General features: G+C 35.9%; 1 protein-coding gene and 1 pseudogene across 1 annotated transcript in view; both read left to right on the plus strand.

Moving 5' to 3' along the window:
* Window positions 1-23,747, plus strand: part of CEP85L (centrosomal protein 85L) — a 164,599-nt gene that overhangs the window by 124,860 nt on the left and 15,992 nt on the right. The window contains exons 7-10 of the mRNA XM_028117027.1: window positions 7,676-7,828; window positions 9,962-10,116; window positions 13,382-13,499; window positions 14,012-14,062. Of these exons, the coding sequence (XP_027972828.1) occupies window positions 7,676-7,828; window positions 9,962-10,116; window positions 13,382-13,499; window positions 14,012-14,062 (477 nt within the window). The remainder of the gene's footprint in view (window positions 1-7,675; window positions 7,829-9,961; window positions 10,117-13,381; window positions 13,500-14,011; window positions 14,063-23,747) is intronic.
* On the plus strand, window positions 5,608-6,240 carry LOC114219481 (6-pyruvoyl tetrahydrobiopterin synthase pseudogene; annotated as a pseudogene).

Below are 23,747 nucleotides of genomic sequence, written 5' to 3' on the forward strand. Positions count from 1 at the left end.
TTTGATCTTCCAAAAACTGACAAAAAATTTTACATGGTTTCTCTTTCTCAGCTATATGGTGTATTTTATCTTGGCTGACTTAAAAGTAACTTACATACCTGTTTGTTGTTTCTTTTCTGTATTTTGGGGGCTTCATACAATACCATAATGTGGAGGGGGCTAAGGAAATATTCATTGGTTATATAGGTGTAGTAGGGATTAAAATATTTCTCACCTGAGATTTGTTACTTAAAAGATTGTGTGAAAACTAATGATGATTCAGGGGTGCCTGGCTGGCTCAGTTGGTAGAACATGCAACTCTTGATCTCATGAGTTCATGAGTTCGAGCTGCACATTGGGTGTGGAGCCTACTTTAAAAAAAAAAAAAAAGAAAGAAAATTGTGACGATTCAGTGGATATAATTTTTAAAATATATTTTTATGTTTTATCTAAATTCTTTTATTATTTTTGGTGTCCAGTGCTTAATAAATCAATTTATGTACTCACTACATATTTGACAGTTCCTACTTGGATATCTTAAAAACATTTCAAACTGTTCGTCCAAAACATAATTCTTAATTTGCCTTCCAAGTGCCCTCTTCGTCTTAAAACAAAATTTCTTCATTGTTCATTACTGAATATTCAGTTATTCATGCTGGGAATCTTATTAACACTGATTAAGCCTGTCTCCTAAATATGTAATAGAATCTGTCCAACATTACCAGACTGGTCTAAGTTATCATATCTTAGCAAAGCTTTTGTAAGAGTCTCTTCATTGGTGTCTCTGAATCCAGTCTTGCCCTGCCTGTCTGCTTTCCCTCTATCTCCAATCACTTTTTTTTTTTTTTTTGGTTATTGCAATTCCATGTATTTTTTATTATATTTTGAAAAATGAAGCATAATTTATATATAGTCAAATTATAAATCTCAGGTGTTCAGTTTAGTGTTACTGATAATATATAGCAGTATAACTGCTATCTAAATTAAGACACAAAGCATCTCAATCACCAGGGGTACCTGGCTGGCTCATTCAGTAGAACATGTGACTCTTGATCTCAGGGTCATGAGTTTGAGCCCCATGGTGGGCATAGAGTTTACTTAAAAAAACAAACACTTCAGTCACCCAAAAAGTTCCCTTGTGTCTTTTTTCTAGTCCAGTCTCCTTCCTCTTTCTGAAACACTATCACCATAGATTAGTTTTGAAGCTTCTTGGACTTCATATAAATGGAGTCATACTGTATATATTCTTTTGTGTTGGTCTTCTTTCACTTAATATCTTTGAGATTTATTCTCATTGTTAAATGTGTTCCTATCTACTGCTGAGTTGCATTCCATTATATAGATAGGTCACAATGTATCTACTCTCTTGTTAATGGATATTTGAATTGTTTTCATTTTGGGGAAATTATGAATAAGGCTGCAGTGAACATTCTTATACCAGACATTTTTTATTTCTCCTGGATAAATTCCTAAGAGTGGAATTTCTGAGTCATACATTTCATAGGGTAAATGTTTAACTTATAAGAAACTATCTGAATTCTGCACATTTAGTGACCTTTCTGGGTTGGCCGTGTGGGTTGGGGCACCCCGAGCCAGTCGTCTTGTGCTGAGATGCTTCAGAGCCTTATTAAAAATGCTTAGATTCCCATGAAGCCCAACTATACCCAAGTTCACCAAGAGATTTTGGGTAGGAATGACGTTGATGGGCTTAATCATTTATAAAATCAGGAGTGCTGATAAAGAAATGAAACTTGGAAGTCCTGTGCCTGCTTATTATTAACCAGCTTTACCTGGAATACACATCAGATGGAATGTCACCCTGGCTGTATATTTCAGTAAGCTCTATTAGATGGGAGTGTGGCACATCACTGTACACTTGTGAAAGTGCTCTTTCCTTTGTGGTATGAATAAATGTACCTGTGAGATGCAAAGAAAAGAAAAGAAAAGAAAAAAAACCTGAGTTCTCCTAGTGTTTGTATCATTTAACACTTCCCCTATCAGTGTATGAGAGCCAGTTGCTCCACGTTCTCCCGGCCATTCTTCATAGTGTGGAGGACTGACCTTTTTAAAAGGAAGATCCAGTCATTTCACTTACATTACCCAGCAATGCCATCTCGGTGTTGTCTTTAAAATAAGAATCAGGGGCACCTGGGTGGCTTAGTCGTTAAGCGTCTGCCTTCGGCTCAGGTCATGATCCCGGGGTCCTGGAATCGAGCCCCGCATCAGGCTCCCTGCTCAGCGGGAAGCCTGCTTCTCCCTCTCCCACTCCCCCTGCTTGTGTTCCCTCTCTCACTGTGTCTCTCTCTGTCAAATAAAATCTTAAAAAAATAAAATAAAATAAGAATCAAATTCTTCCCATGGCCAGAAAGACCCTGCATAAATACGTAACCTTAGGCTCTGTCAGCCTCCCTTGAGTACAGTGTGTCATGGTGCAGTGCTTGTAGTTGCTTACACAGGTCATGATTTGTTTCTGGTCTCAGAGTCTTGACACAGAGTTTCCTCTTGGCCTGATAAATACTTGACTGTCTTCTCCCACTACTCAGTCACCTATTTGTCAGGTCTCATCTTAAATATCTTTCTCCTCCAACCCCTCCTTTCATAAGTTTAGAGCATTTTATTCTTGTTTTTCCAGTGCTTAACACAATTTTGAATAATCATTGTGTTTTAATATTTCTCTGTAAGCTCCAGGGTGGCAGGGACATATCTGTTTGTCACTGTAGCATATGTAGCACCAGCCATGGTGCCTGGCATATTGAATGAATGAATGAATGTATGAATGCTTTCAAGTGATTTTTGCCAAGAGGGAAGAAAAGAGAGTGAGATAAGCCCAGTAAAAGACCCTGGAAAGAATAATTAGAGATAATCAAAGATGTCAGAGGAGTGTATGATAGAGCAAATTCCTGAGATAAATAGGGAAAGGTTGATTACAGATGCCAAGATGGAGGAATTACTTTTGGAAAAGAGGAATAGTCTCTCTGTGGAGTTAGGCAGTTGAGAATGGAAATGTGTAGAACAGAAAAATTAAGAAGGAGGGTTGGTGTAGATAGCAGAGTTTGTGTCAGAGGCCGGGAGATAATTTGAATTCTTGAAGGGAGTATAGATGCTAGTAAATAGACTCATGGGTAATGCATCAACTGACCAGCATGTTAGGCCCACATGAGATTGGATTGCGTTGTTTCCTTCTGCATTTCCTCTCTGTTATCCTGATCAAGACTGATACTATGACAGAAAAACATTTAATGTGATAATAACAATAGAATTTATACTGTTTGATAAGTTCTTTCTTGTATGTGCCAGACAGCATGTGAAGGTGCATTAGATACATTTTCTTATTTAATATTAACTAATCTTCACAAAAACCCTAAGGTGTAAATACTATACCCCCATTTTAAAAAATGAGCTAATTGAAGCTTGGAGAAAAGTTGAGTAATTTGTCTGGTTGCATGTAGGTAGAAACTGTTGCAAAGCTAGGAGTAAAATTCAAGACAGTTTAATTCTACAGCTGATGCTTTGCTTCTAATAATAATTTATTAAAAAAAAACTTGGAGGAAAACATTTCCTCAGTAATCTATTTTGTTCTAATAACTATTTAAAATGAAGAAAAATATATTCATTTGTAAACCTTTTCTGAAAACAGAGCCCTCCTATTACCTTCTAGGAATAATCTCAGTACTAAATAATATCTCCTCTAAAGGAAAAATTTAACCTTTTATAAATAGGGAATATTTATTAATGATTCATTTACCTGGAGGTAATTACTGGAGTTGATTTTAGTAATCAACATGTTAAACTTGAAAGTTACACACACACACACACAAAACACACACACAAAAAGAGCTTCTCATCAATGAAGAGGGCTAAAAAAAAAACCCCAAGACCCAGTAATTATGTTTGATCAACTTATAGTCAACAAATAGCATAAATAGTATCCGGTTGGAGAGAGTTGGCAGAGATTTGTGTCAAAGGCAGCAAGCTTGGCCTGATAGCAAAAAAGACAGTTGACCAGCCAAAGAAAAACAAGAAAACCAGGACATCATTGCATAGTATAAGACCTCATGACTAACCTATTCCATTGGCTGCTTTTGGAGGATGTCATTGTGTCACACTTAAGACACTTAAAAAATTAAAAATAAATTAGGGAACCTTTAGTAAAAATAGGCTGGTTAGTTATTTCTGTAACTTACAGGGTCATCTGCTAAGGCAGGAGCAGGCTCTGTCAATGGGGAATCCAGGCACAGCTGGTTGCTAGAGAATTTATGGAAATCTGGTTGTGTGTAGTGTGGAAGAATTGAAAGAACACTGGCCTTTCAGTCAAATGATCTATATCTATATCTCACCTCTGTCTCAGTGACTTGTGGCTAAGTTACTTAAGATCTCTGGGCCTCATATGCAAAAAAGGAATTACATGTCTTTTTCGGAAAAATGTCTGTTCATATCCTTTGCTTAGTTTGTAATCATACTTGTTTTTTGGTGTTGAGTTGTATAAGTTTTTGTATATTTTGAATATTAACTCCTTATTAGGTATATCATTTGCAACAGACATGTGAAAAGATGCTAAATATCGCTAATCACCAGGGAAATTCAAATCAAAACCACAATATCACCTTACACCTGTCGGAACAGATAAAATCAAAAATGTAAGAAACAACAAGTGTTGGTGAGGAGAGAAAAAGCTCTTGTGCACTGTCTGTAGGAATGCAAATTGGTGCAGCCACTGTGGAAAACAGTATGAAGGCTCCTTAAAAAATAAAAATAGAATTACCATACGATCCAATAATTCCCCTACTGGGTATTTACCCAAAGAAAATGAAAACACTAATTCAAAAAGATATATGCACTCCCATGTTTATTGCAGCATTATTTAACAATAGCCAAGATATGGAAGCAGCCCAAGTGTTTATCAATAAATGAATGGATAAAGAAGATGTGGTGTATGTAAACACCACCAGATATTCCTCAGCTGTAAAAAAGAATGAGATCTTGCTGTTTACAATAACACGGATGGACCTGGGGAGTATAATGCTAAATGAAATAAGTCAGAGAAAGACAAATACCATATGATTTCACTCATACATGGAATTTAAGAAACAAAACAAATGAACAAATAAAAAAGAGAGAAACCAAAAAAACAGACTCATCCAGAGAATAAACTGGTGGTTACCAGAGAGGCTGTGGGGGTTGGGGGGGGTGGTAAAATAGAGAAAGGGGATCAGGGGCACGCTTATCCTGGGGAGCACTGAGGAACGTATGGAATGGTTGAATTATTATATTGTACACCTGAAACTAAAATAGCACTGTATATTAATTATACTTCAGTGAAAAAAGAGAGAAGAAGGGGGGAAAGGGAATTGTATTATGTGGTTTTGCAGGTCATTATCAGGGTCAACAGTCTGTGAGTTCTGTTAGATCACAAATTGTCACACCAGCACACTGGCCTTTAATCCCGAGAAATCTCCAATAAATAATAGGATTTGTCAGTTTTACCAGCGTTGCTTCTTACCCAAGATAATAAATGGATCCTAATGTTATTGATGGAATGAATAGATAAAATGAGATGTGGTTTGACTGCGCAGACACCGGCCGCGCTGTCTTCCAGCCCCGGCGCCAGCCGAATGAGGAGGCTCGGCGATGAGCGCGGCGGGAGCCGGAGAGGGCTGTCGCCGCCGGGCGCGGGTGTCCCGCCTGGTCTCCTTCAGCGCGACCCACAGCCTCCACAGCAAATCTCTGAGTAATGAAGAAAACTTGAAACTGTTTGGGAAATGCAACAATCTAAATGGCCATGGGCACAATTATAAAGTTGTGATGACAGTGCATGGAGAGATTGATCCTGTTACAGGAATGGTTATGAATTTGACTGACCTCAAAGAGTATATGGAGGAGGCAGTTATGAAGCCCCTTGATCATAAGAATTTGGATCTGGATGTGCCATACTTTGCAGATGTTGTAAGCACAACGGAAAATGTAGCTGTATATATCTGGGAAAACCTCCAGAAATTTCTTCCTCTGGGAGTTCTTTATAAAGTAAAAGTGTATGAAACTGACAATAGTTGTCTATAAAGGAGAATAGCTTTTAGGGGTTAATACTGTAGAAAGACTAATTTCTTTCCATATTTGAAAAAGGTCTTTATCCCCTGGGACTATTAAGAAGTCGTCACACACTTGTTATGCCTCTACACTGTGTTCCGGAGTGCCCAATTGATTGAAACCGTGTGTGTAAGACCTGTTGTGAATTCAAATCTATCTTAAAACCAAACTTGTAAAACATCCTGAGTATCATTTAGAGAGTCTTTTATTTATAGATTAAAAATCACTTCATTTTCAGTAAAATGTTGTGGTGTGGAATTTAAAAGTAAAATAAATCAATTTTTGTTTTTCCGTTAAAAAATGAGATGTGGTTTGTTTTTCTAATTGAAGTTGTTTTAATAACAATTTGTTATACATTGGACTTGAAAGAAATTCAATAAGGTATGAAAGACACTATATTGTGCAAAGTGTTAGCTTTAATAAAATTTGGGAGAGTAAACCATTATACTACCAATTACTGGCCCTTGTTTACCCTGGTGTATGTGCGAAAAGGCTGTAAAAATTTTTTAGAACCCTGTAAGTTTCTAAATTTTGGAAGACTATTAAGTTAAGGTGAATAAGAATCTGGAGTTTACTTTTTAGGTCACTATTTGTAGTACACACATTATTTATAATTGAGCTGAAACATTAAAGAACTGAATATATGATATGAAATTTAAAAATGATATTTTTCAAGTAGAAAGGTGAAAAAAATTTGTGCATAGATCTGAGGTTTTAGCCTACACAAATTGGGATTTACTAGAATCGTACTGTATGTGTTCTATAGTAGGTGTTCAATTAACAAATTCCATCAATCCTAAAATGACATCAGTGGTACAGCACACCTTTTTTATATGTAATTTTGGGAAAGAAAATATGTTGCATGTTCAATTATGACATAATACCTTAACAGTAGTCTTCGCTGGAGGTATGCATTGATCTTACTAGTGCCCTTATTTCTTCCCAAGTATCTGGTAATTTTGGTAAGTTCTCCTGGCTTTGATTGTGTTTCTTGAGTGCATGATAAGCAATTTCTTAGCAAGTTAGTAACAAAACAGCTTTAATTACTTGTAGGTATCTTCCTTTCTTAAGTCACATAAAACATTTGGATGTAGCTTTGTAAAAAATAAGGAATTGGAGTCCTCTCTCCGGAAATGAGTATTTGCTTCACTGATTTTATAATTATACCCTGTGACTCTGTTTCTTTGTCTTTCTGGATACTCAGTAACTGTTTTCAACACCAAATTATAATGTAATGTTTTTAAGGTAATTTAAACATCATTTAAACTCAGCACATAGTTGCAACATGTACACACTGTTGAAATGACAGAGATAGGAATAGCTTTGACCAAGTGTGGACATGTGCTGGTGATAGAACCTATCATTACTGATAGCTGGTCCACTGCAGTGTGAAGGATGCCATCAATTGTAAAAGCAGACAAACACAAATTTCAAAACTCTTGACTTCAGTGATATGAAAATTTGTAAAAATGTGAATCTTAGAATTTATGAATTAATGTGAATCTTACCTGAGTTGGTGGTAGCCTTAACTATATCCTAGAACTGTTGGTTTTGTTATTATTATTTTTTTAATGCCGCAAAGCTCCTGAAGATTCATCATCTTTTTCTTTAGCTTAAAACCAGAGATAGATATATCAGTAGCCTGAAAAAGAAATGCCAGAAGGAATCCGAACAAAACAAAGAAAAGCAGAGAAGAATCGAGACCTTGGAAAAGTATCTGGCTGATCTTCCAACTCTAGATGATGTACAGAGTCAGAGTCTACAGGTAACATGAACTAAAATGCTCATCTTTAAATAACATGAAAGCCTACTACGTTCTTAAGTTGACCCTTTGGAAATTTCGTAATTTTTATAATTTAAAATTTTAGTTACGTATTTGGCTAATTATGTTAGATCTATGTGTTTAATTGCTGTTTTGAGGATTAACTTTAATCAGAACTTTGTTTACGGGTGAGTTTGTCTTTCTTACTAATATATGATTACCTTCCTAAGAAACCTGTGTTAACTTTTTACTTAACATCTACTCTAAAAGGTAATTTCTAAACCAGTCTAACAGCCCCATTCCATACACACATGGGTGCACAACAGTTCTGACTTTACCCAGTATTCTCTGTGATCCACCAAAGCTCCACAAGACTTTTTTTTTTAACCATCTTTCCAGATATTTGATTTGTTTTCATTCTTCTTAACCTTTCCATAAATTCTTGTACCTTAGTCTGTGGTCTCCATTCACTCCTCTGACCTCTTCTTACCATTTTGCTTTCTTAACAATACCTCACCAGAGTCTTTCTACCAACTCTGGTGAAGCTTGTCTTCTTGAAATCTTATTTATAAATCTGTTAAACCTATTCTTCAGTCTTTTCTCAGTTTTTCTCATTATGAAATTCTCAACCTCAGCACTATTGACATTCAAGGGTGGATAATTTTTTGTTCTGGGATTCTGTCCTGTGCATTAAAGGATCCTTAACAGCATTTCTGGCCTCTGCCTACTAGATGCCAATAGCACTGCTCCTGCCCTCCTCCCTCCCCCAAACCAAAAATGTCTATAAACATTTCCAAGTACCTCCTGGGGGAAGAAATCACTCTCAGTTGAGAATCATTGGTTTAATCTGTGGAGTGTCATTGTTGTACAGACTCTAGACCTAGAATGGATCCTCTGTCTATATTAATTTATAAATTACAAGACTAAGAGAGGATAATGTCAGAAAGGGACTAAAGAAGTACCACAGGAGTTTTTATGAGCAGGAACAGAGAGGAATATAGATTTAAAAACGTGTTCATATCACTTTACACCCATTAGATTGACTTAAAAAAAAAACAAAACAAAACCAGAAAGCACTGGTGACAATGTGGAGAAATTAGAATCCTTGTGTACTATTGGTGGGAATGTAAAGTGGTATAGCCACTATGGAAAACCATGTTTCCTCAAAAAATTACCATCAATTTGCCTTCTGGGTAAAAGAATTGAAAGCAAAGTCTCAAACAGATGTTTGTACATGACCTATGCTCATAATAACATTATTCACAGTAGCCAAAAGGTAGAGGCAACCTAAGTTTCCACTGATGGGTGAATGGATAAATGTCACATATACATATAATTCAGATATAAAAAAGAATGAAATTCTGAAACATGGATAAACCTAAATACATTGTGCTAAGTGAAATAAGCCAAACACAAAAAGATATGAAGTACCTAGAGTAGTCAAATTCATAGAGACAGAAGGTCAAAGTGTGTTTGCCGGAGGCTGAGGGCAGAGCTGGAAAGGGGTTAATGAGCATAGAGTTTATTTTGCAAGATGAAAAGAGTTCTGGTGATTCGTTGAACAACAGTGTGAAAGTACTTAAACACTATGGAACTGTACATTTAAACATGGTTGAGATGGTAAATTTTGTTATGCATATTTTACCATAATTAAAAATAAAATTTAAAAAATACCCCCAAATTGAGATCATTTACCTTTCTCTCTCTGTCTTCTAGAAATTTCTTTTTTTGTTTTTTTTTTTTAAGATTTTATTTATTTTAGAGAGAGTGAGAGTGAGCATGGAGGGGAGAGGCAGAGGGAGAAGAGAATCTTAAGCAGACGCCACACGAGTGCAGAGCCTGAGGCTGCGCTCAATCCCAGGATCCTGAGATCATGACCTAAACTGAAACCAAGAGTCGGTTGCTTAACTGACTGCACCACCCAGCCACCCCTGTCTTCTAGAAATTTCTGACCCCATTTTTCTCCATAATCTCATTCTCCTAGCTCCCATTACACACAAAAGAGGAAATAAAGTATTTTTAAATACTCTAGATAAAGTATAGTGTGATTTTAACCACAAGACTGCTAATTGAGGACACTGTAACAGTTTCTAGTAGAAACACATTTAATATTCTGTGTGTTATGAATTTTCTTAGCTTCAGGTTCTAGAAGAAAAAAATAAGAATTTGCAAGAGACTGTCCTAGATATGGAAAAAAAACTTGAAGAGATCAAAAAACAGTATCAAGAAAAAGAGGCACAGCTAATATGCCAGAAAAAGAAAGAAAAGGAGTTGGTAACTACAGTTCAGAGGTAAGAAAACCTTTAGTAATTTTTTATGCTTGCTTTTGTTATTCATATTTCTCATAAAGCATTTCACTTAAAATGCATTAATTTGTAGTTATTACTATGTTGTTATCTTAAAGATGTACTCTTAAAAACCGTAAGTATTACGTCATTGAAACAGGTTGTCTCAGCTGTGATTTCACATTTTAATGCAATATCCTGACATCTTGCCAAAGGTTTTAGATGAGAATGGTTAAAATTTACCCCCATCAAAAAAAACCCCACCAATTGAAAACTGAAAGTATTAACACAGCCTGATGGCTTTGCCAAAAAATAGGTACAAATTCTAGATAATAAAAAGGGCAGTCAGATACTCAAACCGCACTCCTTAATGTGATAGATTAAAGTGAAGTAATCGGCCCCCATTTTAACTTACTGCAGAGCAGCAGGTATGGCCATTTTGCCAAGTACCTTCCAAGTTTACTCATGTATCTTGCCTCATGGTACTCTTCTCTTTTAAATTAATACAGTTAGAATGACAGGGAATATCACGTGTTAGTACATTTAGCTAATGTGTTTAAGCTGGAAAATTAATACTGGATTCCTGAAAAACCTAGAGAACTGTGTTATATATGCATCTACATGTACTCTCTGTTTTATAAGAATTAAACCTTAATAGATGATCAACTATTAATAGATAAACTATCCAGAAGAATAAGACAATAAAGCAACAAAACTAAATTTAAGAAATACACTCTTCATGCTTTTACCAATTGTGTGTAATTCTAATCAAAATCCATCTGATAATTCCACGTTAATATTGCTTTACTACTTTGAAAGTTTTATATATGCCTCATCTACTGTTTCCTTAGATTACAGTATAGAAAACCTCTGATTCTGGGACAATTTAGTCTTTCAGCGTTTCTAATCTTAGCTGCAAAAAATTCATATACTTTTAACTTTACTTTTATTTTCACCTTTATTTTCTGCTTTCTTGTTCTTTAAATTTCCTTTCCATAACTCCATGTCTTATATTCTATTGTCTAGTCTCAAAACAGCTTCCTTACCTCCACTTACTCAACCATATATTCTTTTTCTTTCATCTTAGATGAAATGAGAAGAGGTAATGTATCTGTTCTGTTTTATGGGGCATTTTGATCACATCTCAAGCTGTGCCATTTTATGAACAGAATTGGAAACACCTGAAAATAATTTGTTTGTTTTGCTCCATTGTGTGCTTTTACATATTTAATATATTATACCTTCTCTTTTTTTTATTTAGATTTTCTCTTTCGTTAGGTTTTTAGAGAACATGGAGCCTAGTACTGTTGATTAGAAAGACTTAGTACCGTGCATTTCAGAATCCATGTTTCATTTCTTTACCTCAGTACTCTCTGATATGATAGCATCCCAGAAAATTTCTCTTGAATTCATATAGATGTGAAGGACCAAAGAAGGTCTTCTGTAATTCTTCAGTACCTACATGGTTCTGGTGTCACTTAACTGTGGAGGTTGGGGTGTTATTTCAGCTTCCTCAGCTATATGATAAAGTATTCCTTGGTTCCAGAAGAACTTCAGATGTACATGTGACTGTGAATTATATTACATTTATCTGTGCCTATATAATATTTCTAAGTTAATTGCTTTATGAATATATATAAGAACTTTTGGTATTTAAAAATCAGATTAAAGTTTTCCATTAGAAATAAAAATGGAAGCAAAATATGTGGATGGGGTCCCTAATAATGCAATAGTCGGTACCTTCGCTATTCAAGAGATTACTTTTCTAAGTGAGCATGCTTCATAACATAAATGAGAATGTGTATGTGAAAGAAGACTTGTTTGGTATTTTTTCATTACAGAGTACACTGTTCCCTTCTCATAGCTGGTTCATTTTTTTAAAGACCTCAGTAGTTTTAATATAATTTATTTCTCTTGGAATGTTATAAATACATACAAGTAGTGTTTTGCCCCTGAATTGAGGGGAAAAAACTTATTCTGAAATAGAAATGATGTATTTTTCACTTTTAGACTGAAAAAGCAAATACTTTTATGATAAGTAAAAACATTACAAAGCAGTACACTGCATTCATAATACATAAAAAACTTCTCTGGTGCCATTATTTATTAACATATTGGAAGCCCTTATTGTACCATGTTAAGACTGTCAATTCTTTTTTTTTTAAAGACTCAATTCTTTATCCAGAATCTAGATATGGCATTTCTTTAACTTTTTTTTTTTTTTGAAAGAGAAAGCACAAGAAAGCCATAGTATTTGAAAGAAGAAAGATAATGAAAATAACAAAACCCCAGGGTGCCTGGGTGGCTCAGTCGTTAAGCGTCTGCCTTCGGCTCAGGTCATGATGTCAGGGTCCTGGGATTGAGCCCCGCATCGGGCTCCTTGCTCAGCGGGAAGCCTGCTTCTCCCTCTCCCACTCCCCCTGCTTGTGTTCCCGCTCTCACTGTGTCTCTCTCTGTCAAATAAATAAATAAAAGCTTTAAAAAAAAAAAAAAAGAAAGAAAACCCCAACTATAGGAAGTCTGCAGCTCTTGAATATTATAATCTAGAGTAGAACTATTCCTAGGTGTCTGTCTGTTTTGATTTTGGTCATTATTGTTAATGGCGTAGTTCCTTTTAACCAAAACGTGACTGTTCTTTCTTTCTCAAGACTAACACCTTTTGATCTTTTATATTTTATATATAACGTACCAGAAGGGCTTCCTTTTGTTGTTTCCTCTTCTGCATTGCAACTCTGTGCCATGAATAGCATGAGAAACTATTAGGTAAAGTAGTAAATAGATCGCTGCTCTTACCAATGAAGGAGAAATGTAATTCTACTGGTTTTGGCCACAACTGTCCACATGGACAAACTTTTGCTAAGCTCAGAATGAAGGTAAAAGACACATGTCCTTATTCTTGGGTTCCCTAACGCGTTCATCGTAACCAAGGAACCCTTGCTTCTGGGGGAGGAGGAGAGAACAGGATTTAGGTTGCAGAGCTCACACTAGGGTCATGAGGAGCTTTGTTAGGGCCTAAGGAGGTCACATACTAAGCAACTCTTGATTCTCATCTCAGATCTGCCATTTCTGAAAAGGTGGTCAGCTTCCGTTATGTTTCTTACTTGCGTGACGTGTAGGTACTTGAGTGTATTCATGTAGGCAGTAGGTCTCAATTATTGTCTGATTAAAAAATACTGTTGACCCTAAGAAGGGACTTCATTTATGTTGAAGTCATCTACCAAAATCAGCACACAGAGTGGATTGTCTTTAATTGTCTTTCTAAAACATACAGCTTGCAGCAAAAAGTAGAAAGATGCCTTGAAGATGGAATTCGCCTTCCCATGTTGGATGCAAAACAGCTTCAGAATGAAAATGATAACCTGAGAGAACAAAATGAGAATGCTAGTAAGGTCAGTTCATGTCTTTGGTAATAAATGTGAAATCTGTATTATGTTGGATGATTGCATATAGATATATAAGTTATAGCTATTTTATTTTATATTTTTGGTAATAGCTTAGTTTGAACTTTTTATTTGGAAAGAAAGTGACAATTTAAGTAAATTTAAATAATTTAAATTTTCGTAAAAGCCAAACTAAGGAAATTATATTCTTAGCAAAACAAAAGGATATCTTTTCCTTCCTAAATTATTGAATGTCTGTTTCAAAGTTATTTTTATAAATTGCAGAGTTTTATCAAGAACCAGAGGAAGACTTTTGCAGTTTTATGTATGTGTGATCTAAATCATATGTCTATTTAAAGGATACTTGGTATGAATACTTTTGAAAAAAAAAAAAAATCAAACCCTGATTTTTAAAAGAGAAATTCATTATTTCCTGTGCTTTTGTTTTCTTGAAATATTGGTACTTTTAAAAAGCAATGGAAAAAATTTTGATTCACACTGATATATTTCCTGTGTTTTAGATAATAGATAGCCAACAAGATGAGATTGAAAGAATGATTTTAGAAATTCAGGTAAGGAATGTTTTGTGTGTATTTTAATTTAACTGTATGCTAATTTACTCTTAATGGCTGTATAACCTAAAAAATACTAATGCATATATATATTTATATGAAAAGATTAATAGCACTTGAAGTTACAAATTCTTTAATATTAATCTTTTATATTTTTAGAATGAAAATGCTACTTGTTAAATCAGTTATTCAAAAAATCTTGAAATTGTTCCCTTTTCCTTACCTCATCTGTTTTTAACTGGGTGTAGTCTCCTGCTGAGGGCACATTTGGTTAAGGTCATCAGTGATCTACTTATTAAAGACAATGGACTGTTTTTAGTCCATTGTGATTGGCCAACACTTCTCTTGTTCCTAATAATTCTATGTATTAATTCTTTGTATGTTATCCAAGTATAACATGTTGTTTTCATATTTGTGTTTTTACCTCCTGCTTAGTTTCTTAAGAGGAGAGATTATGGTAGATCATATGGGTATCTAGAGCTTAGAGTGCCTAATTCATAATGTGCAACTAGAATTTGTGGATTAAATGTGTTTTCATTTTTTTTATTAATTTGCCAGATACTTACTGAGCACCTACATGTGTGCCAGGCACTGTTTTTGGCACTGGAGATTCATCAGTGAACACAGCAAGTCTTTAGCCATTCTAGTGGGGTGAGATGGACAAAATGAAGATACAATGTCAAGGAATGATATGTAGTATTAAAAAAGTAGGGTAGAGAGCAATGACAGACAGTGCTTCATTAAATACAGTGGTCATGAAGTTTTTACTGGGGAAGTAATATCTGAACAGAGATCTGGATGAAGATAACCAAGGGAAGGGCATTCCAGGCAAAGAGAGTCACCATTGCCCTGGGGTGCCTGGTGTACTCCAAGACCAGCAAGAAGGCTGCTAGTCTGAAGTACATGATGGTGAGGTAGAGTGGTGAAAGGTGAGGTGGAAAGTAGCCTGGGGCTAGATCACATAGGGGTAGATGTCTTTGTATTTTATTCTGTGTATAATGGAAAGCCACTGGACATATTTTGCTGAATAATTTTCTTATTTTTATACCTCCTAAAATACCTTCCATTTTTAGGAAGTAAAAAATAAGATAAGTGGTTTAAGTGTCAGAATTATAGACAGTCTGCTTTGATTGTCTTTTGGCCATATTCAGTGATTTATCATTTTAATCAAATACTAGGCCAGTTCAACAAGTGTGTGGGCCTGCTGTATTGGTTCATGGAGGTTATACTCTTTAATCTGTATTCCTATAGACATAACTTCAGTTGTTCTACAAGCCATTTGAATCACAAAATGGTTAAGTTCCCTCAGCAATTATTATCTGACTCATTATAGACCATAAAAAAAGGAATTTATATTTCACTTGGTAACATTTTTCGAGAAGTCATTCAAATAAAAGTTATCTCAATCCAAATTAAGGACAGTCAGCATTGTCCTTTGGCACTGAAATTTTGGTGGATAAGACTTGCAAGATTTTATTAATTTATCACATACTATCTCTCACATTATAGATTATCAGGATATATTTGTATCAATTGAAATGTGCCTTTTTCGTATTTATGGTGGCATCTTAATAAAATTTACTCTTGCACACCAACCATGTCTTTTAGTCACACTTGAATATGTCATGACCATATATAAATATGTAGAATATGTAATTTATATGCCATTCTATTCTTTGATTTTAAATGTTTGCATAAACATTTCAAATTAAAAAATTTCAAATTAAACTCATTAATTCTGTTGTCATGTCTTGAAGCAATGGGTATCTAAGTCATTCTGGCCGTCTATGTAGGCTATACATCTAGTATATGGTTTGCTAACAGAGCAGGTAGCAAATGTTAATAACTGGCCATATTAGCTATATTTATCAAGATATTATTTGAATAGAAAATTATAGATGGAGACAAAAATGCCTAAAATGGTAAGAAAATTTTTTGCTTAATGTTCCTTGTTAAAACTTTTTATTTCTTGGCCCTTCACAGTTAAAAAAGCCAGGTTTTTTTACGTGGTTGGTTGTGATGAATATAAAAGATGTGTACTCTGTAAACATCTGAAAATATTGCCTATTCTAAAAACATGGTTACCAATTTTTTTATCTATCATTGGAAACCACAGAGAGAATCCTAAAGGGAACACTTTGGTTTGAAAAAGTGTTCTTGTTGTTTTGTACCACAGTTAATGGGCTTATTATCAAGTCCATACATATAATAGAGCAGTTCCCTTCAATTACTAATTATTTAAAGCTGCCTAGTTTTTCCCCCCATCTGCTTAAAAAAGGAATGGCCAGTCTTACTCCTCTGTAGATTATGATGTCCTTCCTATATGCTATAGCTCTGTTTTTAATTTCTTCAAATTCCTTTGCATAGCCAAAACAACACAAGATACCTTATAATGAGTGATAGCAGAGAGCTTTCCAACATTTTTTAACATGAGGTACGCATTTTAGCTGTCAGTACAGTATTAAACTTACTGTAAAATTTCACTGCTATTACAGTTTGCATATTCTTTGTTCCTCCACACTGCCAGGAAGTTGTTCCATTTTAGAAGGTTTAATAGACAAAACAATTGTAGTATTATTAGAATATTTTTTTTAAGATTTTATTTATTTGACAGAGACAGTGAGAGAGGGAACACAAGCAGGGGGCGTGGGAGAAGGAGAAGCCAGCTTCCCGCTGAGCAGGGAGCCTGATGTGGGACTCGATCCCAGGACCCTGGGATCATGACCTGAGCCGAAGGCAGACGCTTAATGACTGAGCCACCCAGATGCCCCGTATTATTAGAATTTTCACTGCTTATGTCCCTGCAAACTATTGAGAAGACCAAATTTGTTCAAAGTTCATTTGGTTGACTTTTGGAGTATTGCATTGCCTTGGGTATAAGCAAGTTATTCTTACAGTTTACGTTTTGTGACTTAAGAAAAAAAAATAAAATCCCTTGTCGTGTTCATTTTATGTCCAGTTTATAGGAGATAAAAATAAGGCATTATTCAGAAGGAAAGTGCTATATTTAAAATACAACTGTGGCTTACCACCCTTGTACCAGAAGTCAAATAAATATATACCTGATTTAGGTCAAGGGCAGATTTATTGGTTTACAACTCTGGAAGTTGGGGAGTCTTCTAGTTATGTTGTCTTTGTTGTTGAATATAGAAAAGTAGTACTTCATGTAAAAGTATACACTGATTTTGAAATTGAGTTCAGTGCTATAAAAACACAGATTTATCTACTGTTTTGTTCACCTGAGAAGAGGACATTGCTAACTGGCATGAATACCTTGTTTGTTCATTGATCCTTTAGAAATAATGCCTGTGTTTACATTTACGAAACCAGTATAGCTAAACTGATTTCTCCTACAGGTTTTTCTTCTGTCAGTATACAATATAAAAAGACATTTTGCGATAGAACGTTCCCCATCATTTCCATAAATGTGGCTTCTGTCAGAATGTGAATGAGTTCTTCATTGGACATTGCCTTCCTTCCTATTTGTTCCTTAAAAGCATATTTTAGTTACATAATCCTGTTTCCAGTGAGCTGTTATCTTTGTATGTAGCCATTATAAGCTTTTGGCAGAGGAGATACAGAGTAAAAAAGTTTGAGGTGCATTCTGTTTTCCCTAACATACTAAAATTGTTTCCTTCTTGAAAGAACTTTTGCATTTAAATGGCCTAAGTTGACAGCTATCAATGAATGATCATAATGTCATAAAATACACAATGATGCTTTAAAGGTCATTAAGACTGTTCACTTTCAAAGCGTGATTAGAAACCTCCAATCTCAAAACTGTAACAGTCTGTTCTATTTATAACACTTGAAGATATGTTTTCATAGCCTCCAAAGATTTTATTCCAATTTTTAGCAAGTCTCTCTTAAAGCCTTCATCCAGCAGGTTTTCTCAGTAGAAATTGTGAGAAAATGAATCATAAGCCATTAAAATGTCTTGTAAGTAAAATTTAACTTTGCTTTAACCTAAATAAGTTGATTTAATGTTTTCACATTATTATTGTGTGATGTTTATTTCCTGTTTTTGTTATCTTAGTTTTGTGATGTGTCCTGACATGTTCGTTCTTAGTTTTTTTTAATTTTTAAAAGTTTTACCTTTGTGAAATTGTTTTATAATGCATGAAAACCTAAAAATATTCTTATCAGAAATTAATTTTTGAAAGAACCTAGCAGCCAAAAAAAGGTCTTCTATCAAAGGAAAAGTAACTTTTTTAAAAATGAGCTTTCTCTCCAGTGTTTGTATTTATAAGGAGAAGTCTTTAATGTACATGTAGGCCTGTTATATTCACAGTATAGTTGTTGCTTAATTAAAATGTTAGAAAATATATATAAAAGGTGGATTTAACTTCTGAAAAGTTAGTTCTTTGTGTCTGAGGTGGGGAATTCAGAGGCAGGAAAGGGAGTCAGCCCAGTTGAATTAAGAAAGAATGTTCTGGAGTATGTTATCTGCCATGAATTGTCACCAAACCTGTATGAACATTTAAAGTATTTGGGATGCTTTTTAAAATACAAGTTTCTGGGCCCAGTTGTGAACCTGATGACTCAGTATCTCTGGCATGACACTTGAAATATACATTATTAACAAGTTCTCCAGGCAGTTCTTCCTTAGTCTGGCAGTATCCTCATTCTGGAGCCATTGGGAAGTGCCATCAGGGTCCTCAGGGGGCTCATTCACCAAAAGTGGGAATTGACTGGGAAGACTGAGATTTAAGAGAAAAAAAAGGGGGAGGAAGTAGTTCTGAGAAACCTGGGTGTGTTCCTGACAACATTTAAACTGTTTTACATTGTGCTGATTTTTAAATAACAGCTCTGTTGAGATACAACTCACATACCCTGCAATTCACACATTTAAAGTATACAATTCAGTAATTTTTAGTATACTCAGATATATGGAACTAAGACCACAGTCAATTCTGGAACCTTTTTATCACCTCATAAACCCCTTACCCTTTAGCTTTAGAATTCCCTTGAACCCTATTCTCTCTCCATCCATAAGCAGTCACTAATCTACTTCCTGTCTCTACAGATATGCCTATTCTAGACATCTCGTATAATATGTGATCTTCTGTGACTCTTTCTCTGACCACACCATCAGTTAAGCTCCATCAATTGCCAACTGATTATTCTGTTGCTTTCAGTGATGCCCTGTGGTATAAATTGCTTCACAGACTGATGTGTTCTGGTTCCTCTGAAGGAAAAACTCCTTAGGTTAATGTTTGAGATTTTTTTCTGTTCCCGAGAGTGCTTTTCCCAGGTGTCCCTTTCACTTTTTCTCTCTAGGAATCTAGCCAGCCAGTAGGTTAGCCTGTACCTTCAGTGAATCTTAACACTTTCTTCCCAACTGCTTTTTGCCACAACCTCTACTGTTTTTGTTTTTGTTTTTTTATAAAGTATAAATTAATTTTTTATTTAAATTTAATTAACATATACTGTATTATTAGTTTCAGAGGTACAATTTAGTGATTCATCAGTTGCGTACAACACCCAGTGCTCATTACTTTAAGTGCCCTCCTTAATGCCCATCACCTTAATGCCCTTACCCCATCCTCCCACCCACCTCCCCTCCAGCAACCCTGTTTGTTTCTAGAGTTAAGAGTCTCCTATGGTTTGCTTCCCTCTCTGTTTTCATCTTTATTTTTCCTTGCCTTCCCCTGTGTTCATCAGTTTTTTTTTCTGAAATTCCACCGATGAATAAAAGCATTGGTATTTGTCTTTCTCTGACTTATCTTGCTTAGCATAATACTCTCTAGTTCCATTCACGTCATTGCAAAATGGCAAGATTTCATTCTTTTTGATGGCTTAGTAGTATTCCATTATTGTATGTATGTGTGTATCTTCTTTATCCATCTGTCGATGGAAATCTGGGCTCTTTCCATAGTTTGGCTATTGTGGACACTGCTGCTGTAAACATTGGGGTGCAGGTGCCCCTTCAAATCACTATGTTTGTATCCTTTGGGTAAATGCCTAGGAGTGCAATTGCTGGGTCATAAGGTAGCTCTATTTTTAACTTTTTGAGGAATCTCTGTACTGTTTTCAGAGTGGCTGCACTGGTTTGCATTCCTACCAACAGTGTTAAGAGGGTTCCCCTTTCTCCACATCCTCACCATGATCCATTGTTTCCTGAGTTGTTAATTTTAGCCATTCTGACCAGTGTGAGATGGTATCTCATTGTGGTTTTGATTTGTATTTCCCTGATGCCAAGTGATGTTGAGCATTTTTTTCATGTGTCTGTTGACCATTTGTGTGTATTCTTTGGAGAAATGTCTGTTCATGTCTTCTGCCCATTTCTTGACTGAATTTTTTGGTTTTTGGGTGTTGAATTTGATAAGTTCTTTATAGGTTTTGGATAGTAGCCCTTTATCTGACAAGACATTCGCAAATATCTTCTTCCATTCCGTGGGTTTCCTTTTAGTTTTGTTGACTGTTTCCTTTGCTGTGTGAAAGCTTTTTATCTTGATGAAGTCCCAATAGTTCATTTTTTCTTTTTTTCTTTGCCTTTGGAGACATGTCTAGCAAGTTGTTTCAGCTGAAGTCAAAAAGGTTGCTACCTGTGTTCTCTAGAATTTTGATGGATTCCTGTCTCACATTTAGGTCATTCATCCATTTTCAGTTTATTTTTGTATATGATGTAAGAAAGTGGTCCAGGCTCATTCTTCTGCAGGCGGCTGTCCAATTTTCCCAACATTTGTTGAAGAGACTATCTTTTTTTTCCATTAAATATTCTTTCCTGCTTTGTTGAAGATTAGTTGACCTTAGAGTTGAGGGTCTTTCTGGGTACTCTATTCTGTTCCATTGATCTGTATGTCTGTTTTTGTCCCAATACCATACTGTCTTTGTGATTACAGCTTTGTAATAGAGCTTCAAGTCCAGAATTGTGATGCTACCAGCTTTGGTTTTCTTTTTCAACATTCCTCTGGCTATTTGGGGTCTTTTCTTGTTCCATACAAATTTTAGTATTATTTGTTCCAGCTCTGTGAAAAATGTTGATGGTATTTTGATAGACCTCTTCAGCTTTTGCTAGTGCCCTAAGGCTTGAACTTCACAGTCTGTTGCAGATGAATTCAGGTCCTTTATTTTATTTTATTTTTTTAGTTTAATTTTATTTTATTATGTTAGTTACTATACAATGCATCATTAGTTTTTGATGTGATCCACGATCCATTGTTTTCGTATAACACCCAGTGCTCCATGCAGTAATACCCATCAGGGGGCTAACCAATCCCCCCTCCCCCCTCCCTCTAAAACCCTGTTTGTTTCTCAGAGTCCATAGTCTCTCATGGTTCATCTCTCCCTCTGACATCCCCCCCTTCATTTTTCCCTTCCTTCTCCTAATGCTATCCCTTATGTTCCACAAATAAGTGAAACCATATGGTAATTGACTTTCTCTGCTTGACTTATTTCACTTAGCATCATCTCCTCCAGTCCCATCCATGTCAATGTAAAAGTTGGGTATTCATCCTTTCTGATGGCTGAGTAATATTCCATTGTATATATGGACCACATCTTCTTTATCCATTCATCCGTTGAAGGGCATCTCGGCTTCTTCCACAGTTTGGCTATTGCAGACATTGCTGCTGTGAACATTGGGGTGCATATGGCCCTTCTTTTCACTACATCTGTGCCTTTGGGGAGTGCAATTGCTGGGTCATAGGGTGGCTCTATTGCAGTATGTTTCATTCTTTTCTCTGCAGACTCGCTTCCTTTATTCTTTAGCTTACATGAGAAAATATAGCTGCCCTGCAGCCCCTAAGTTCTATAGTTCATTTCCAGTCACACAGAGAGAGACTCATAGACTCTGGGTACCAGTTCCTCAAGTTTGGTCAAATGTTCACTCAGCCCAATCCAGTGAGCTGTGCCCCAAGAGATGCAAAATCCTTACAAATATGATGCTTATGACTTATGGGATTTTTGAATAGGCAGACACCACAAATGTCTGCATACACACTGCATAATTTTCACAATACCTTACAAGATTGGAAATTCTTTCGGATGAATTTGGAACCCTGAAAGGTAAAATAATATACCCATGGTTGCACAGCATGTAAGCTGTGGACCCAGAACCTAGTTTTGTCTGACTACAAAATCTTATCCTGGGGGCACCTGGGTGGCTCAGTCGTTAAGTGTCTGCCTTCAGCTCAGGTCATGGTCCCAGGATCCTGAGATCGAGCCCTGCATCGGGCTCCCTGCTCCACGGGAAGCCTGCTTCTCCCTCTCCCACTCCCCCTGCTTGTGTTCCCTCTGTCGCTGTCTCTCTCTGCCAAATAAAATCTTAAAAAAAAAAAAAAAATCTTATGCTGTTACTATTAACTGTATACACTTTTTTTTACCTGTGAACTTATTTTTTATTGATATACAATTGACTGTAACATTATATTAGTTTCCAGTGTACAATCTTAATGATTTGATATTTTATATATTGTAAAATGATCACAATAAGTCTAGTTTATACCCATCACCATATAGTTACAGTTTGTGTGTGTGTGTGTGTGTGTGTGTGTGTGTGTGTGTGTGTGTGTAACTTTTAAGATCTACTTTTTCAGCAATTTTCAAATATACAATACAGTATTAACTGTAGATACCATGCCTGATAGTACATCCCCAGGGCTTATTTTATAACTGAAAGTTTATACCTTTTGACCCCCTTCATCCATCCTTTCCCCCCACCCACCCACCTCTGGCAACCACTAATCCATTCTGTTATCTCTGAGGGTTTTTGTTTGTCTGTCTGTTTTGATTTCACAGGTGAGATCACATGGCATTTGCCTTTCTCTGTCTCACTTAGCATAATGCCCCCAGGGACCATCCACATTGTTGCAAGTTGCAAGATTTCCTTCTTTTATATTGCTGAGTAATATTCCATTGGGTTCATTGTATTTGGAACTTTCTTGGTTTCCTGGATCTTGATGTCTGCTTCCTTCCCGAGGTTAGGGAAATTTTCAGCCATTGTTTCTTCAGATGAGTTTTCTGCTCCTTTCTCACTCTCCTCCTTTTGGGGCCCTTATAATGCGAATATTGATTTGCTTGGTATTGTCCTTTCAGTCCCTTAAGCCATCTTCATTCTTCCACTTTTTGCTGCTCTGATTGAATCAGCCTTGTCTTTGAGTTCAGGGATCCATTCTTTTTTTTTTTTTAAGATTTATTATTATTATTATTTATTTATTTGATACAGAGAGAGAGAGACAGCAAGAGAGGGAACACAAGCAGGGGGAGTGGAGGAGGGAGAAGCAGGCTTCCCGCTGAGCAGGGAGCCCGATGCAGGGCTTGATCCCAGGACCCCAGGATCATGACCTGACTGGAAGGCAGACGCTTAATGACTGAGCCACCCAGGCGCCCCAGGGATCCATTCTTTTGCTTCATCCAGTCTGCTATAGACCCGTCTATTATGTTTTTCAGTTCAGTTATTATACTCTTCAGCTCTGTGACTTCTGCTTGGTACTTTCTTATAGTTTCTATTTGTTGAAACTCTGACTTTGTTCATGCATTGTTTTGCTGACCTTGGTGAGCATCATTATTACTGCTATTTTGAACTCACTTATCTCTGTTTCATTAAGGTCTTTTTTTGAGATTTTATCTTTTTCTTTCATTTAGAACGTACTCCTCTGTTTTTTAAATTTTTTTTTTTTTTTTTACTCTTCTGTGTTTGTTTCTATGCATTAAACAGCCCCCTCTCCCAGTCTTGATGGAG

This window comes from Eumetopias jubatus, unplaced genomic scaffold (genome assembly GCF_037043125.1).
Source record: "Eumetopias jubatus isolate StellerSeaLion01/CBP00866 unplaced genomic scaffold, mEumJub1_p1.0 scaffold_6, whole genome shotgun sequence".
Classification (NCBI taxonomy): Eukaryota; Metazoa; Chordata; class Mammalia; order Carnivora; family Otariidae; genus Eumetopias; species Eumetopias jubatus.